Source organism: Leptonychotes weddellii, chromosome 6 (genome assembly GCF_054177405.1).
Source record: "Leptonychotes weddellii isolate Sample4059 chromosome 6, ASM5417740v2, whole genome shotgun sequence".
NCBI lineage: Eukaryota > Metazoa > Chordata > Mammalia > Carnivora > Phocidae > Leptonychotes > Leptonychotes weddellii.
The window spans coordinates 34,064,993-34,082,558 of NC_138374.1; the positions used below are offsets into that span (position 1 = coordinate 34,064,993).

Here is a 17,566-nt window from a genome sequence, read left to right on the forward strand (position 1 = left end):
GGCCACCCCAGAGCACACAGCAGACCCTCACCCTGTGCTTGTCCCGAGAGTCCATGTGGCTGACAATCTGCATCAGGTCCTCAGGGTGAATGCTGCTGACCCTCTCCTAGGATGGGCAAGGAGATAGCACAGGAGGGTGACAAGCCTGCCATTTTTGGGCAGGCCCCACACTCAACGTCTAGGCCACATTCAGAGTAGTAGTCAAGACCTTCTTGCAGGCGAGTACCACAGCCCCGCCTTGATCAGAGCACCCACCCAATGGGCAGGCCCTGCCTGCCCCCCCCCAGGTGTAACCCCCCACCAGGGGTCTGAAAGACCCTCCCCTGGGAAGGGAGGAAACGGCGCTTCATGGGACTGAGGCGGAAGCCTTGGGGCAGTGGCTGCTAGGTGCAGGGTACCTTCCCAGCCCACAGCACAGGCAAGATGAGGTGACGGTGGGGGGAACTGGCTCTCCCCCCAAGCCCTTCACCTCCTGGGCCAGTCCTCCATCCGGGGGCCACTGCAGTTCCCATCACCCCAGCCCCTCCCATGTACACAGGGCTGCTGTGATCCGGGGACCCAGAAGCGGTGGTTGGAGCTGGCAAGTGAGCTTCACCTGACACCCCCGTCTGACCAGCTGGGGAGGCCCTGCAGCACTGTGTTGAAAAAGATGCTGGGGGGGTGGGGTCCAGTGGCCTTGAGTGAGCATTGGTGAATACACCCCCACCCGAGGCAGGGCACACGGCAGCACTGACCAGCTCAATATGAGTCAGCTGCTGAGCCAGCACCAGGGGGTCGCAGCACATGCCCAGGATGTCCTTCTGAGTGGCTGGTGGCTTAGCCTTGAGGACAGACCCTTTGTCCATGGCTGGTGAGCGGAGCTTCTCCCGCAGCTCCTGAAGCTGGTTTCGGGCAGCTAGGGACAGCAGCAGGCTCTGTGTCATTTGGGCAATGGCCTTCTTCACTGTGCCGTTCTCCTGTGGGGGCAGGGGACAGTGAAGGTGCTGGTGTGGGCTGACAAGACCAGCACCTCTCCCAAGGAACCTATCTCCTAAGGATATGCCTAACTTTGAACCCACATCCCTACTCAAACCTGCCATGAGCATTTGGGCCTTTGAAGACAGAATGAAATACAGTGTGAGCTGCTCTGAGTACAGCTGAGGGTGGCTTAGCTGGCTACCCTGTGGGGTTGGGAGCTGAGGGCCAGGCCAAAGCCAGGGGTAGGCTTCTGGGTCTGAAAACCATGGCTTTCCCCAGGGGTGTCCAGCTGAGAAGCTACTATTGGCCTTCCCACAGTTGGGGGGGGGTTTCGTCCACAGTAGGGAAGAGAGTATCTGGAAGGGCTTCCTCCAGGACCAGGAACCTTCACTCCCTGGGTGGGAGCAGCCCTGGCCCTGCCCAGAGCTCTCCCTGGGCTTTCTGAGCCCTCCAGCCAGACAAGCTGCTGAGCACACAGCACTTCCCAGGTTTCCTGTCTCCACAAAAGGCCAGGAGTGTGCTGGGGGCCAGAAATGCAGACAGGTTCTTACAACCTCTTCCTAGGTTCCCACTCCACTCACCCCAAACCCAGGAAAGGGTGGGGCCTGGGCTCATTCCAGCCCACCACTCAGGCCACAGGGTCTCCCATATGCAGAGGGTGCCGAGGGCAAGCCCGGCCCATTGCTGGACAGCTGAGCAGTCTTCTTGTGGGGAGGGACACAAATGGAGCCACCGAGCAGTCATCTTGAAAGGGTGACAGCACAGAAGACTCACCCTCCTATGAGAGTCGACCCCCTCCCCCCAACATATACCCAAGGAGCTCTGCCAGGGTCCAAGGAAGACCTCACCTCATCACACTGTGTGACCCGGTGGGTGATGACCTTCAGTTCAGCCATGGCCTTCTCATCCTGGAAGTCGTAGGGGAAGGCCTCCGTCCACTCCTTTAACAGCTGTACAATCTTGGCTGAGAAGGACTTCAGCTTGGCCTGGGGCAGCAGGGCATAGAGTAAAGTCACCCTCCAGAACGGACAACAAGATGACAAGTGGTACCAGCCTCCCCATCTCCCCCACACCCACTACCACCTGCAGGACCTACTCTCCCCCCCGCATTGGGGTGAGGGTGCTAGGTAGTGACATCCCCCACCCTGTCCACCTGTGGTTTTCTTGTACCCGCTTCGTTTCCTATTCCCCTTAGTTCACCTCTCTTTCACTTAAATAAATTCATTTTCAAAAAATTCATCCTCACTACCATGACATAGAAAACTAGTTTCCTTTGCTGTAATTAGAAGTTACCCATTTAAAAGAACAACAATGAAAACCAAGCAAAATTATTAATGAGAGACTCTTGCCTGCCCCCTCTCAGTTAAAAGCAGGTTGGCAAGTCCTGGGAAGGGGCGCAGACACTCAGGCATCCCTCTCCCGGCTTCATGTCCTTAGAGATGGGCAGGCACCCCTGCTGTTGCCCTGGGTCCACACACATGTAAGGTCTGAGGAAGGTGTGCCAAAGCCTTGGCCGCAGTGTCCCAGCTGGTTCTCAGTGCCCAACCCCACACTGTCCCTCTGAAATGACCACATGTGCCCACACCCCTCCTGTGCCCACCACAGCTCCTCAGCACTGACCAGCTCCCTGCCTGCCTGTACTTGCCCAATCCAGACGGTTCTTGCTGCCCTGGGGGCCTCTAGCCACTCATCCCCACATCTTTTTGTCCACATCTGCCCCACCCCTGCTGAGCTGCCTCCAGCCGGCCTGATCCTGGCTACGTACCCAGCTGGTTCCCTAGCGATGGCACCTCGTGCCCTACAAGGCCTCTCCCAGCTGGCCGCCTCACTCCCTGCAGCTATTCCTTCTCGCCAGGGTCCAGTGCCCGCAGCATCCGGGAGGCCTTGATGGCACTCCCCCCAGATGACCACAGCACCCCACACTCAGCAGGAGCTAGAGATTTGGACTCAAGAGGCCCTACAGTGCATGTCACCATGGACACAGCCTGGCGGGCTCACCCCAGGCGCTTCTCAGGCTTCTACTGTCCCCACGCTGACCTTCCACCTATAATTTCATCTCCCCGCCCACCCCACATGGCCTTATTTTCACCTGTCTCTTCAGGAGCCTTTCCTAATCCTCTGCGGTCAATGCCTGTCTCCTTGCACCCTGGGATGGCCTCCTCTGACAAGGAGACTTAGCCCGGAAGCCTGAGCTGCAAACCCGCAGGGACAGGAGAGGGAAGGTAGAGGACAAAGTAATCAGCAAACAGGGGCAGGACATGCTCTGCCGCAGCCCAGACTCGGCCCTGCCAGTTCTCGGGCCGCACACCTACCACCCCATCTTCTGCACCAGACTGGGCTTCTAAAAGCCTCATCCGAAGCACACGCCCCCAGCCGTCCTGGCCACCCAGAGCCTGGCTCAATCAGAAGAGACAACAGGGGCAAAGAGCCCTACCGAAGTCACTGAAAACCACTCTGAGCAGGAGTCAGCCTGCGAGGGCTGCCCCCCGACTCCCACCCGCAGAGTGGTGGCTGTTCTGCCGGCTGGGGGCCTGGCGCTGGCCAGGACTGCTGGCGGGGCTGTCTGCTGTGGGCCACTCCTGAGAAGAGGTGTGAGTGCCCACCGAGACCAGCTACTTTCAGCATCCCATGAAGACTGCTTGGCTCTGTGTGTACCCCATGCCCCACGGGAGCCATGCCCCAGGGGTGCCAAGCGGGCCAGAGACAAGCCAACCTGGCCCAGTCAGCCAGACCCATCGTGCCGGCGTACTCTGAGCCTGCTTCTCTCCCCAGCGTGAGCCGGGGGGAGCGGGGATGCAGAGACAGGTAGCCCCCATCAGCACCTTTACCTTCTCAGACCCCGTCTCCAGCTGCTGCCTCCGCTCCAGGCAGATCTGCCCCACACGGGCCAGCAGGTCATGAGGGGGGATGAAGACCCGGGAGCTCAAGAGAAATGTAAAGATGTATGTCCTCTGAAGAAGAGAGACCAGGAGAGAGGAGGAAGAGTAGGTCATAGCCGGTGTGGCCCCCTCCAGGTCTGCTCAGAGCCTGGCTAGCCACCTCCCAGGCCCAACAGCACCATCCAGCAGCCGTGCCTTCTCCTGCGTGCCTTGCTGCACCTCGAACGCCCTTTTCTCTCACGGCTACCCAAGTCCTGCCCCCCCCCCGCCCCCCACAAGGCACAGATCAGATCCCACTTACCGGCAGCTCCGGGGTGCCCCCCTAATAAGCTCAGCTCCCAGCAGTCTTGCTCTGCTGGGATTCTCCCCCACCCTCGGTCCTTCCCCACGAGGGGAGAGAACACCCAAGCCTGGATGTCGGTGGGATTCTCCCAACCTGTGTGAGCCCATCGCCTAGTCCACAGTGCCCCCAGGGCCAGGCTCCAAGCGTGCTTCTCCAGGTCACCCCTGGCCTTACCCCGGGAGGCCAGTTGGGGGCAGGGTAGGGCGCTCTTGGAGCCAGCACCCGGCAATAGGGGACCGCTGCAAGCAGTCACCAGCCAGCTGTGGGCCTTATCTCCCCACTGGCACACCAGGGCCGCTCTGTCCCACAGCCTTGTGCCCTTGTCACTGGGCTGTCTGGGACAGGTTCTGAGGGGTCCTCATGATCTGAACTAAAAGGGAGCAGGGCCCAGGGTTCTCTGAAGCACTTTGTCGGACACGGGTCAGCACCTGTGAGCTCTCCACACTGGCCCCTGCCTACGGACAGGTTCAACTTGGGAGTGGGGGAAGCTGTTTGGGGCTCTCCTGGATATTCTACCCCTACATGGCTGCTGCAGGCTGGGGGGCGCCTAGGAACCTTTGCCTCCACTCTGGGCCCAAAGGGGCAGGTCTGGGCAAGCTGGGCCATGTTTGCTGAGAGCACAGGCCTGTGGAACAGGACTCAGGGCCTCAGGCCCTCACTGCCCTCATGCAGCCTTCAGAGCCACTGGAGGAAACTCTCCTGGGAACAGCAGGGGTTCCTCTTAATCGCCCCCCGCCCACCCCGCCACATACACACACATTTCCTGTGTCCGGTCCCCAGGCTGAGCGGCACAGGTGCTCAGAGATCTCAGCTGGTCGGTGGCCCCCTTCTAAGCAGATGGCTCAGAAGTGTGATGACAGTCACCCAGGCATCACACCTTGGAGTTCTCAGCCAAGGCAAGAAGAGCACACAGGGAGGAGCCCTGCACTTCCAAGGAGCACAGAGATTCACTGGTGTGCATGCATCCCCAGCTGCCCACAGACATGGCACAGGGGCAGTGGGGGAAGGCTGCGGGAGCTGGTGCCCAGCTGGGCTCGCCAGCCCTACCCTTCTGCTCTACCACCCCTTTACGCTCTCCTGGCAGGCCGCTGTGATGCCAGGGCATAGTGTCTGGGCGATAATCCTGGGTAACGGCTGAGGTGGTTCCGCTGGGACAGACCTGAAAGAGGAGTAGCTCCTCCCACAAGGCCACAGAGCGGTGCTGGGGTTGGAGGTGCCAGCCCCGGGCGCTGATGCCCTGCCCTAGGCTTCTTCAGGGCCTCAGCGCCGCTCTCCCCGGCTCTGCCACTGGTCCCCAGCGGCCAGGTCCGCACCACCAATAGCAGCCCCGGCTCAACTCTGGGAGGGTTTTCTAGTAGGATGGAGTAGACAGAGCCCCAGGAGGGAGGGAGGACGCCCGACATGTTGAGGGGGGGCCAGGAACACCCAGAAACCGAGTTGGCTCCAGCACCATTAGATAACAAGCCTTCGCAGTTTGACTCTCCGAAGGGAGTGGGCAGGCCCAACACCACTGCTGCTACGGGATGCCCCTTATCAGAGGCAAAAGGGAAGCCACACGTGGCAAGGGAATCTTTCTAAGAATGTGCCCATGGCATCTTGAAATGAAGAGGGAGGATTTGAATTGCTGCCGAAGGCCAGTCCTGCCCACGCAGCCATGTGCCTTGGGGTCTGCATGCTGGCCAGGCGTGGCGGGGCTGTCTCCCCTTTTTCTGGACTATGGCAGTTCATGCACAAAACAAACTTCCCAGCTCAGGGACAGGACACATGCTGGGTGGACCCTCACCAGGACCCCAAGGCGCCAGCCTTTCCCCTTAGACTCCTCATCCTCCCTGAAGACCCGGTCCAGAGCTCAGGCCCCTGTCCCACCCCCTGTGTATCTGCTTCCTTGTGCCATCAAGGCTCTCTCCCAGCTGCCCGGGGTCAGCCCGGAAGTCACTGCGGGCTCCTCTCCCCTAGGCTGGGGGCAAGGGACAAGGCAGGAAGTAGGGCTGAGGCTCCCTGATGGCCTGCCCCTCCCCATCCCAGAAGCAACCTCCCCTGGAACCTGGGTGACCCCCACCAGTCCCACCCATCTCCAGGCCCTAGAGACTCACATCCGGGTAATAGTCCACTGTGGGGACCAGGTGCTCCATCAAGGCCTCCAGGGACCCAGAGATGAGGCGTCCCTCTTGGAAGACGAGGTCCCCTGAGCTGCCGGCCCCGCTTCCTCGCTCCCCCATGCCGGGCTGCCCCTGTCCACTACAGCTGGGCCCGAGTATGCTGGAGAAGACAATGGACGTCTGGGGCATAGTTTCCTGGGAAGAAGAAAAAGGCATCAGAGGCCCAGCCACCAGGCCCTCCTCCTCCCGGGCCAGCCTGCATCCTGAGTGTGTGCAGGTGTACAGTGCGAGCCCCAGCAGGGCCAGGAGGGGCACCCCACCCAAGGGTGGGCATTAGAGCTCAGCTCGGGTGGGCAGGCAGGCTCCTTGGCCTGCAGCCACCAGGTGTCTGATAAATGTTTCTTCAACACCTGCTCTGTGCATACGAGGCCTCGTTCCTGGAGCCTAGACACACAAAACCCTGCCCCTGGGGTTACATTCCGGTGGAAGAAGAGAAACTATGGAGGAGAACACGAAGCAATGTAGGGGTGGTCAAGGCAGCCTCAGCTAAGATACCACTGGAATAGACTGATGGTGTTAGTCATGCAGCACCCTGGAATGAGAAAGGAACATTCTAGGCATAAGGGATAGCAGGTGCCAAGGTCCTGAGGCCAGTGTGTATTGGAGGGAAGAAGCAGAGAGAACCGTCTGAGGAGTAACAAACCAGCCTATGCACACCTGGGGGCTAGGGAGCCATGTGCTCTTCCTCCACGTGAGACAGGAGGCAGGCGGACTCCGAGCACAAGAATGACCTGACTCAGGGTGACGGTCAGTATTTCTGCTGTGTGGAGACCCAGCAAGGGAGGATCTGAAAACCAGTTGGTAGGTTTTGTCATAACCCAGGAAGAGACTGCTCAGGTCAGGTGGTAGCAGAGGAGGGGAGCAGGGTCGACTCTGGATGCTGTGAAGGATGCTCTTGGACCTGAGTTATTGACCAGCATGGGGAAGAACATGAGGGCGGTGTTTGGGGCAAGATCTGGAACTTGTTTTTGGACATGCTGAATTTGAAACGCCTATTAGTCTGACATGTCAGACAGCAGTCTGGGGGGTGCTCAGTGCCCCCAGAGCTGGGGCCGCCCACAGGGGCCTGGCCTGGCCTCACACTGCAGCAGAGCCTCATGGAAGTCCTCCTGAGGTCTAGGAGAGTCTGCAGCCCGCCTGGGCCTCAGTTTCCCATTGCCCACGCAGCTGGGAGTGCCTGGGAGGCGCCGCACGGGGACGAGTGAGGCACATCTGCAGCCCGAGGCCTCTAGTGCCCACGTGCGTGCTCTCCCTCCCACAGCCAGAGGGGCCCGAGCTACTGGTTTGACCAGTCCCGCCGTCTGCCCGCTTAGAGGGCAGGCAGGTCTGGGTCAGAGTGGAGGAGCGGGGCTTCCTGTGCTCGCTCCCGTGTCTGGTGAGCACTGGCCAACAGGCACCACTGCCCCGCACCGGCCTCCCCAGGCAGCCGTGAGGCCCTGCCTCCCCAGAGGTGGAGGCCGCCCCGCATACGCCCTCCGTGGGCTTCCCAGTGCTCACCCCTGCTGCAGCTGCTCCCGGCCCTAGCCTGCTTTCTGACCCAAGCTGGCGCAAGCTTCTGAGCCCGTGTGGCCTCAGTTTCCCCACCGTGCGAGCAAACAGTAGTCATGATTATTTTAGTCACGAGAGGGCCCAGGGCCAGTGTGCTCCGAGGTCTACACAAGCAGATCCGACTACCACCCCACAGCACATCAGCTGAGCCTCACCTGAGGGGAAAAGTGCCCTCGGCCCAAATAACACAGGCTTACCTGCCAGTCACCCGAAGGCTGCCTTAGGAGTCTCAAAAAAATCCTCTGTAAGGAGAGTAAGAGCTCAAGGAAAGCCCGAGGGATTGACATGCCCTTGGTCCCCAGGCTCAGCTGCCCCACTTGGGATGGGGCTTCAGACTCACAGAACACACCGCTCAACACATGGCAGAATGCACATTCTCAGGCCCTGCCCCAGACCTGCCAAGTCAGAAACTCAGGCGCAGCCCTTGATCTGTGCCTTAGCAAGCTGTCTTGGGGTGGGGGTGGGGGCGGGGGGCCGCTTCTGAGGCTGCTCAAGTCCATGTGTCTTCGGCAGCCACCTGCCCGTGGCCAGCCCAGGAGTTATCACCCTGCTCCTCCCCCAAGGCTCCTCACCCTCATGGGGGTCTCAGTCCTCCAGTGCACCCCACCTACGCCCTGCCCAGCCCAGAAGGCCACAGGGACAAGCTGCCAGGAGAGGCCCATCCCTTCGGCTCGGGGAGCAGCTGGGCTGAGGACCCCATAACTGGACTCCCCAACTGCACAAGATCCCATATTGCCCATTTTTTCAATGACATCAATATAAGTTTACATAAATGCCCAGAAACACGTGGCCATCCACCACACCAGTTACAGAGTTTACTACAAGGGAGCTGGAGAAGGAGGAGACTTTCACTTTCCATTCTATACATTTGCAAGCTATTTGGTAACTTTTTTTTTTTTTTTAAAGATTTTATTCATTTATTTGAGAGAAAGAGAGCACATGAGAGGGGGGAGGGTCAGAGGGAGAAGCGGACTCCCCGCTGGGCGGGGAGCCCGATGCGGGACCCGATCCTGGGACTCCAGGATCACGACCTGAGCCGAAGGCAGTCGCTTAACCAACTGAGCCACCCAGGTGCCCTTTGGTAACTTTTCTAAATGGCACATCCATTTTGTCACTTTTAAAATAACTTTTTTTTAGTGCAAAGAGGCTGAGTTTTGAAACCAGCACTTTTTATAAAGGCATGTTAGAGAGGATGAGGTCCAGGGCTGGGCCTGTGGATGAAGGCAGGAGCCGAAGGACCACCGTGGGTCCCCAGAAAAGGCAGGTTTCGAGGCAGGGGTCTGGAACCCACTCAGAGAACAGGGAGGGCCCACGGGGGCTGTATGGGACCACCCCCGAATCTACCCTCCCCGGGGACCCCCCCCCAGGGATGCTGCCTGCCCACATGTCCTCCTCTCTCCCCTCCTCTGTGCACCAAGCTCACGGGTCCTGGGGGCCTCTCAGTCCCTAAGAGAGCCCCCACCCCAGCCATGAGCACTGAGGGGTCTCCAGGTGCAATGCCAAGTGGGCAAAGATTTAGAGCACCCTCGGGCTTGAAGCCCACTCTGCAACAGCCAGCTCCTTGCCCCTGGCCAAGTCTAACCAGCCTCCACTTCTGCAGCCGTTAAGTGGGGCTGGGGACAAGCCCTGCGGAGCCCTCTACCTGCCTGGCATTTCCGCGGGCCACCGCACCTGGCCCCATGGTCCCCTCTGTTCTTGCACAGGGCGTCCTCCCCTCCCATCCCAGCAAGAGCAGGAACTGCCATCACTGGCCACACTCCTGTGTGTCCACTGTCCCTGACTGGCCCCCTTCTCGGGGAAGGGCCACTCAGAGTGGCTCCTATCTCGGGTGGGGGAGACACAGCAAGTGTCATCATAATGAGAAACCAAGCTCAGACTGAGTCCATCACACGAGCCATCAGTGACACCAATGTGAGCACCAAGTCGTCTCGCTAATCATCACGGACCCCACAAGAACCCCCACAAAACCCATTATTCTCCATACGCTGCAGATGAGAACAAGGCACAGAGACACTAGGGGACCGGCCCGGGTCACACAGCTAGGTCGCGGCAGTGCCAGGACGGCCGTGAAGGCAGTCAGGGGGACCTGAACCTGAGCGTGGCCCGGCCACCTGGAGCTCTGTCAGGGTCCTCGACCTCTCGGAGCCTTCACTTCCTCATCTGGGGAATGGGCACAGGGTGGGCTACGTCCGAGGTTTGCTGGGAGGATGAAATGGGCACTTGTGTAAAGTGTGGCACGCGAGACGTGCTCTCACCGCCCCGTCCAGGAGGAGCCAACTCCACAGACGTGCCCGCTCAGCACCCGGCGCAGGCCGTGGGGGTTGCCCAGGACGCACAGGTCCCCAGGGGCCTCAGAGAGCCCGAGCCCGCACGGATGCCCTCAAGCCAGCGCGCTGCCCGAGCTCCGCAGCAGCACCACCAGGGGACTGGTGCGCGGGGCGCCTCGGCCCCGGTCGGACTCACCGGTCCTCGGGAGTTTTCGATCCTCTCAGAAAGCGGCTCTGCTCCAGGCGAGGCCCAACCAGCAGCACCTCCACCGGCCACCTCGCAAAAATGCAGGACGGGTTCCAGCCCCGGCCTGCCTGCCGCGTCAAGACAGCGTTTTTGTGGGACAGGCTTGGGCCTTGGAGAGCGTTCGCCTGCAGGTGAGGAGAGCCTGCCTCCCCCCGGGTCAGTCCTGCCGCCGGACTGCAGAAGCACCTGGGGCGCTTAAGAAAACACTCTGCCCACCCGCCCCCAGCAATCCTGACTTAACCAGACTTGGCCGGGCGGTTTTCAGGGTTTTCTAGGGGAAAATGGGAGCAGGGGGTACAGGGGGCCTCTCGCTCACCTCTGCTGCCCTTGGCTACACCCAGACACGACCGGAGGCTGTGGACACTCGGAGGAGAGCTCTGGAAGCCTCCTGAGGCCAGGCCCAGGACGGGGGAGGACGGAGCCGGGGTGGGCCAGCCTTCCACACCGACTTCCCCAGGGCCCCAGGCTGGGGCCCACCCCGACAAAGCAGCAGCCTCTTGCAGGGAGTGGGAGACGGACTCACACCCCCCACCTCCTCCGCTCCTTGCGGCTCCTCCTCTTCGGGCAGGAAGGCAAGCACCTGCCAATTATAGACGCGGCTCACAGAGAGGCAGGTGAAAGTGATTGCCCGCCTCCTGGCAGCTGGGCCTCACGAGCTTCCCACCGTCCTCACGGGGCCAGGTGAGCGCAAGGGCAGGCCCGGGGCCCCGGTACCCAGGCGCAGGCGGGAGAGACCCGGCCCCTGGCCCCGAGTGCAGAGGCAGCAGCCACGGGCCAGCGCGGGCCCAGCTCGCGCCTGGTGTTACTTGCTCTCCGGGAGCGTCTACGGAGGAGTCCTGCCTGCAGCTGGGCCCCAAGTCCCAAAGGGAGCCGGGGGGCCAGGGGGCCAGGGGACCGGGAGAGAGGCCACGCCCACTGCTCCTGCCCTGGCAGGGTGGCATCGTGGCGGCTGGCGTGGGATGGGGGCAAGCAGGGAGGGCTGGTCCCAGGGACCCTCCGCTACCTGCCACCAGCCGTGTCCAGGAGGCTGGCCGTAGGTGAGGCAGGCCAGGTGGGCCAAGCAATAAGCTGCACCGTCAACCTCTCCATCTTTGGGCCCCTTCCCGGGGCTCCCCGCACCACTCTGCTCCATCTGCCATACGTGCTGTTGCTCCCCAGAACAGGAAGTGGCTACAGTGGGGTCCTGCAGCTACCCCTGCTTCAGCGCTCACTTCTGCTCCCCCTCCACGGCCCAACAAGGGACATGACCTTGGGAAACCCCCGGCCTCCTGCAACTCCATTCCTTGAATGCTCCTCGTCTGCACCCCAACCCGTGACCACCCACCCACACCTTCCCAGGTCCTTTCATGGGGGTTCAGGTCTGGGACTTCAGTGGGAGAGTCCAGAATGGAGTCAGGAGACACACACTGTCTCAAGGACAGTGGGGAAGCCTCTGAGCTGCTCTGAGCCTGTTTCTTCTGCTCTCAACTGGGTATACTTTCTTGCCCACTTCCCTGGCAGGGTGGTGGTGAGGGCTAGATGAGAAAATGAAAGCCAGTAGCCCCGGGAGCGGTGCTAGATGCCACCACGGGCCGCCACCTCTGTGCCTGACCTCAGTGACCTCAGTGACACCTGAGTGGCCAGCACTGGCTGCCACCGCTTCTGACCTCCAGCCCCTGGCCCAGGGCCTCACCCCTCAGCAGGCCACATGACTCCTGCCCTCAGCTGTGGGTTCTCGCTGAGGCCACGTTCTGTGCATCCGTCCAGGCTCCACGCACAACCCGGAGGTCAGGGGGCCAGGTTACACCGCAGGGGTGAGCTCGGATCAATGGGACATGGGAGGCAGAGGTAAATTCCCCTTCCTCACCCCAGATGGACTGTTCGAGTTAGAAAAGTTTTACAGAGCCTCTCCAAAGACATCCAGTGAGAGGGAGTCCTATAGGAAGGCACCCCACGCATCCATCCCCTCCCGCCTGCTTCCCGGGGACCACGCTCCCCAGTAGGTGCAGACACGTAAGCTTTGGCTCACGCTCCAATCTCTGGGGAAGCTGGGCTCAGAGAAGAGCATCCATTTGTCTCGTTCCTGTCCCCCGTGCCACGCCCACAATAGGCACATGCTGATGGCCGAGCTTATGGGACAGGGCACTGGCCCCAGAACGTCACAGCAGGGCTGGGGAGTGCAGGGGGAGGCCGCCCAGAGGACGGCTCCGGCCCAGGACAAGGGCTCGCACGCCAGGCCGTGACAGTGCAGAAGGTAACCCCGGTCTCCGGGTTCTGCTCGCCCGGCCACCGACTGCCTGCACGTGGTCCTGGACGCCTGGGGCGGTCTGGAGCTCTGCATCCACGCAACTCAGATCGAAGGCCCCTTTTGGGGACCCAGCCAAAGTACTTCGCTTCTGAGTAGCTGCAGCTGCCCCGCCTCTCGCACACGCTCCCCCTCCCCGCGCACGGACGAAAGGACAAAAGCATCAGGAGTGTGCACTGAGGGCCCAGGAGGAGGAGAGGGCAGCACAGCGGGTGGGGGCAGCTGGTCTCAAAGACTTGGAGAGACTAAGGGGTGAGCACAGGCAGCCCCGGTGGCCCGAGAGACCTGGCGGAGATGGGGAAAGAGGAGTTTTAGTTTTCTGTAGAGGATTATGAATCAAATTCCCTCGTGCAGCCTCTTCAAGAGACCTCAGCTAGAGATGTGAGTGCCACCCACTGCCACAGTGTTTCCTGACGCGGCGCCAGCAAACTGGGGCCCTTCAGGGTCCGTGCCCCTCCCTCGGGCAGCAAAACATAGAGGGCCACACGTGTGCAAAAGCCAGATGTGCCCTGGGAGGGACAGCCATGCCCCGTACCTGTGTGCACCTTCTGTAACCTGGGCCACAGTCCTTCGACTCACAAACCCCAGCGGTGCCCAAGACGGCCTTCACAGACCCTGCACCCCACTGCCGTCTCCCCCAGAGCCCCCCGGACTCCTGGGAGCTGCAGCTCTGGCGGAGGCCCAGATCCTTCTAGGCCAGGGCCTCACTACGACAGCCAGAGCCTGCTGTGAGCACCCAAAATGCGCCCATCACTGCGTGTCCCATACACCCATGTCCGCCCAGGCCTGGGTAAGGGTCACCCTCCTTTCTGAGGGCTTTTCCTGCTCCCTGTACCGAGCCGCCCCACGAGGCCCAGGGGAGCCTGACACCGCCCAGCAGTCTCGTAAAACACTCCCCCAGCGGACGAGCTGATGTCCTCACCAACAGTTTACTTGAACATACTCGGGGAGGGAATATAAAGGACACTGACTCTGGAGAAACATCCAATGACTGCGCTGTGTGCCGAGCCGTCCGCGTTCACGGCTGTCCGGGCAGCCCCGGCCACCTTCCTGGAGATGTCCGCGTGCCCATGGTCTGCTCTCCCACGAACAGGCCCTCACCCCGGCCTCCCAGCCCTGGAGGGAGCCTCTAGTTCACGGCTGCACCCCCCAGGGGCTTCACTCAGAGCCGCCAGATGCGGCAGGAGCCTCATCCCGGGAGGGGCAGTGGCCTGCCCCACTGCGGGGCTCCCCACACCAGCTCTGTCCCCCAAGGCCTGTCCTGGGCAACGGGAGGCAGGGCTCCACCCGACCCAGGGCATCTGCAGGAAGCAAGCACTTCCTTCAGCCCCAGAGGGACTAAGGGAGGAACACAGAAGATAACTGGCTAACCTCAGACAGAGCCAACTCTGCCCCAGCCGATAGTGGGGACAAGAGCTCATGGAGGGGACAGTCCCCTGCACAGCAGGACAGGAACAGTGTCAGGCCTCCATTCGACTCCGAAGGGGAGAACGGGGATAGGTTCCCAGGACAGTCAGAATGTTAGAACCCCTTCCAGACTGTGGAGTCTGCAATTCTGGAAATTTCTGAGAAACACAGAAGCGGGGATAAGCTTTCTTTTGACTAACCTTCAAATATTTGTCATGAGGAGCTGGAGCCCGGCCAGAGGCTGGGCATCACACATCTCACATGATGCAATGCCCCCTAAGCCAGGGGGAGGCACAGAGACCCCCACGGTTCATCGCAGCACTTGTATAACGTTGCTCAGGTAGGTGGCGGTGACTCTGTCAGCCCCACATCCCTGCTCCTTCTCAGGACTGTCATTCCTGCTCAACAATGTCCCTGGCTGGGGCCTGAACCTCTGAGCGTCAGAGGAAGGCGGAGGCCCTCGCCCTGGACACGTGGATAAATGCACACTCCCACGGCATTCTGCATATAATTCCAGGGATTGATGGGTTCCCAGAAGTTCACCTACGGATACGAAGTTAAGAATCCCAGCTTCTTGGAAAACGGGAACAAAATGGCCTTCAGGGCCCATCCCGCATGAGTGCCCAGGGACGTGCCCGGAGGTGGAAGAGGGGCCCCCGCCGGCCTCGCCTAGCCAGGCTTCGCAAGGGATGCTTCTTTTGGAGGCAGCACGTGGGTTTCTATTTTTTAACCTACTCAACAAAAACGAAGACTATTTTTAGCTCAGCAAGCTGCAGGGCATCACAATTAGCAACTGAAAATTACACATCTTGCCAGTCTCCCCTCTTTTGGCTGGAGGAGAAAGAGAGACAGAGAGACAGAGGAGGGGAGGGGGAGAGGGAGAGAGAGAACGTGCTCCTAGAGAGAGCTGGGTACCAGCCCTGTGGGCCACCCTGGTGGGCCACTTAACCAAGAGGGCAGCCTTTGGCAGAGATTTCAGAATGAGTGCATTCAGGGAGCTATCTTGGGTTGCATCCTGGTTCTAGAAAAATCCAGCCTTGGTGGGAACAGGCAGGAGCCCCACTGGCACTCAGAGGCTGCAACTGGGGAGAAAATCATGCTGGCTACTTGGACCAGGGCCAGCGACACACAGAGCCCAGCCCTGCTGGGGACTCTGAGGCAGCCAAGGTTGGGCAGGAGCACCATGGCCCCCATCACCCTTCTAGGGCTGTCTGCTTCTCTAAAATCATTTGCACTGGGGTGCGGTAGGAGGTGGGGTGTCCCACAGAACCCTTACTCCTTGCCCATTCATCCAACCATCCATCCATCCACAAATGTTACCGAAGACCTGCCTAGACACTGGGGATCCACCAATGAAGGAAACAAGGCTCTCTGTGCCCACGGGGGTGCACACGGGGCCCCCACTGGAGCAGACTGTGGCTGCCATGCACAACGATCCATATCTATGGGTGTGCTATTAGGGGTTTGAAGGAGATCGGTGCTGTGGAAGAGGAAGAGGAGTAGGGGATCAGGAGTGTGAGGACAGAGCAGATGGTAACCTAACCAGGTGGAGAGACTGGCCTCCCTAAAAGAGACTTCTGGAAAAGGAAGAGCACGGTGAGCAGAGGGAAGGGCTGGTGCCAAGGCCTCCAGGCCCCAAGACCTAGGAGTCTTCCATCGCACTGCCTCCCTGGAAATCTTCCCTGGAGCATGTCTTGCTTGCTCACTCCCAACAAGTATTTTCCTGACTATCTTTCAGCCACGCTAAATGCGGCTCTATGTGGGGCTGCAGTGGGCAGGGCGCCCTCCCTGCCTTCCTCCACTGCCTACATGGCGCTCCGGGGAGACTCTTCTGGCGTTTGTCCAGGATGAAGCACCCCTTCCAGGAGGCTCTCCTGGGATCCAAAGCTGACCCCCTTGGGATGCAGGCTGGGAAGAGGAATGGCTGAGGGGACCCTCACTTTACACAGAAGGGAACTGTGAGCAGGAGGTTGCAAGACAAAACAAATTTGTAAATAAAATCCTTGTTTAAGGGGCGCCTGGGTGGCTCAGTCGTTAAGCGTCTGCCTTCGGCTCAGGTCATGGTCCCAGGGTCCTGGGATCGAGCCCCGCGTCAGGCTCCCTGCTCAGCGGGAAGCCTGCTTCTCCCTCTCCCACTCCCCCTGCTTGTGTTCCTTCTCTCGCTTTGTCTCTCTGTCAAATAAATAAATAAAATCTTTAAAAAAAAAAAAATGCTTGTTTAAATGCATGCCCACCCCCAACACTTTTATAGGATTCCTTGTACATATGCAAAATCTTTTGGTAAACCTTTAGTGGATCCTTTGCAGCAAGGAAGATTTTTGCCTACTCTTTGGACCCCCTCAAGTCACAGCACCTGAGGGGGGCCAGCAGTGGGAGGGGGCTGCCCCTGCCAAGAGAAGGCCATCAGGATGGTGAAGGTGGCCTCGATTCTCTGGAATGTTATGACTCTAAATTATAACTAAGAATCTGCCCACTGGGGATGGGGGAGGAGTAGAAAGCTGCATGTTCAGCAGGTGAGCCAAGGGGCCCACCTCACCTCCCGGCTCTGCCACCCCTGGGGGAGGGGGAGGGGGCGGTCTCGGAGTCCTCCTGGTTTGTACTGAAGCTCAGGCGATCACATACACGCATTGTGTTTTCTGTGCCTGGAGGCTGTGGCCAGCATCTTGGGGCTTCCTCCCTCCCTCCAGCTGGGAAGCACAGGGCCAGACTGAGACCTCAGCCCCAGGCAAGACAGGCTAGGTGGCTGAGACAGGGCCTCCTTAGTCCCCCCATCATCCCACTTAATCTCCCCTATCCTATGATCCTTCTGTTTCCCAAGTCACAGACCAGAAAATGGCAGCAAAGCCGGAGGGCTCGCAGGCGACAGACAGGTCACTTCACCATGGCCTCCGCAGTCCTACCCTCATTGCAGGGTGCTGGGGGACAGGAAGAGATCCGGAGGGTGCCCGGATCCCACTAACTGGCAGAAAACCCAAGCCCAAGAGCCCAGACTAGCTGGGAGCAGCTGCGTGCTAGACCCTTGGGCTGGCGGGGTTGGGGGCACAGTGCCTGCAGCCAGGGAGCGGGGAGAGGCAGGGGTGGGGCAGTCTGAAGGGAGACAGGGGGAGGAGGAGTATCTGCCCCAAGGGCAGCCACCTCCCCTCTCCGGTCCTCCCCCCTCTCCCCACCTCCCGAAAACCCCTGTTATTCATGACAAGCTCAGAGTGCCTCCCTCCCTCTCCTCCTCTTCCCACTCCAGTTCCTTAGAGCTGGGGCTGCACCCGTGCGCTGGGCCTTGGAACACTCTCAGGCGGCCTCCCTCCCCTCCTGGGGCCAGCTGGTGCTGACAGCTCTTCCGGCAGAGGGCGGGTGACCTGCCAGTGGCCAAGCCCTCGGGGCGTCATCTGCAAAGGGCACAGGTAACACCTGCTTGAGAGAGTCGGCCTGCTGAGCTCAGTCATTCCCATAGATTCTGGTGGGTACGAGAGCTTCCAGG

At 60.3% G+C, this 17,566-nt stretch overlaps 1 protein-coding gene across 7 annotated transcripts in view; it reads right to left on the reverse strand.

Annotated features, from left to right (window-relative positions):
* RASGEF1A (RasGEF domain family member 1A) overlaps positions 1 to 17,566 on the reverse strand; it is a 147,709-nt gene that overhangs the window by 5,664 nt on the left and 124,479 nt on the right. For all 7 annotated transcript variants that reach the window (XR_014146262.1, XR_014146265.1, XR_014146266.1 and 4 more), the window contains 5 exons: positions 6,273 to 6,473; positions 3,786 to 3,908; positions 1,806 to 1,943; positions 735 to 956; positions 32 to 106 (listed from right to left, as the gene is read on the reverse strand). Coding sequence is in view for 1 of the 7 variants with exons in the window: in XM_081823881.1 (XP_081680007.1) it covers positions 32 to 106; positions 735 to 956; positions 1,806 to 1,943; positions 3,786 to 3,908; positions 6,273 to 6,467 (753 nt within the window). In the remaining 6 variants the exon portion in view is untranslated. The remainder of the gene's footprint in view (positions 1 to 31; positions 107 to 734; positions 957 to 1,805; positions 1,944 to 3,785; positions 3,909 to 6,272; positions 6,474 to 17,566) is intronic.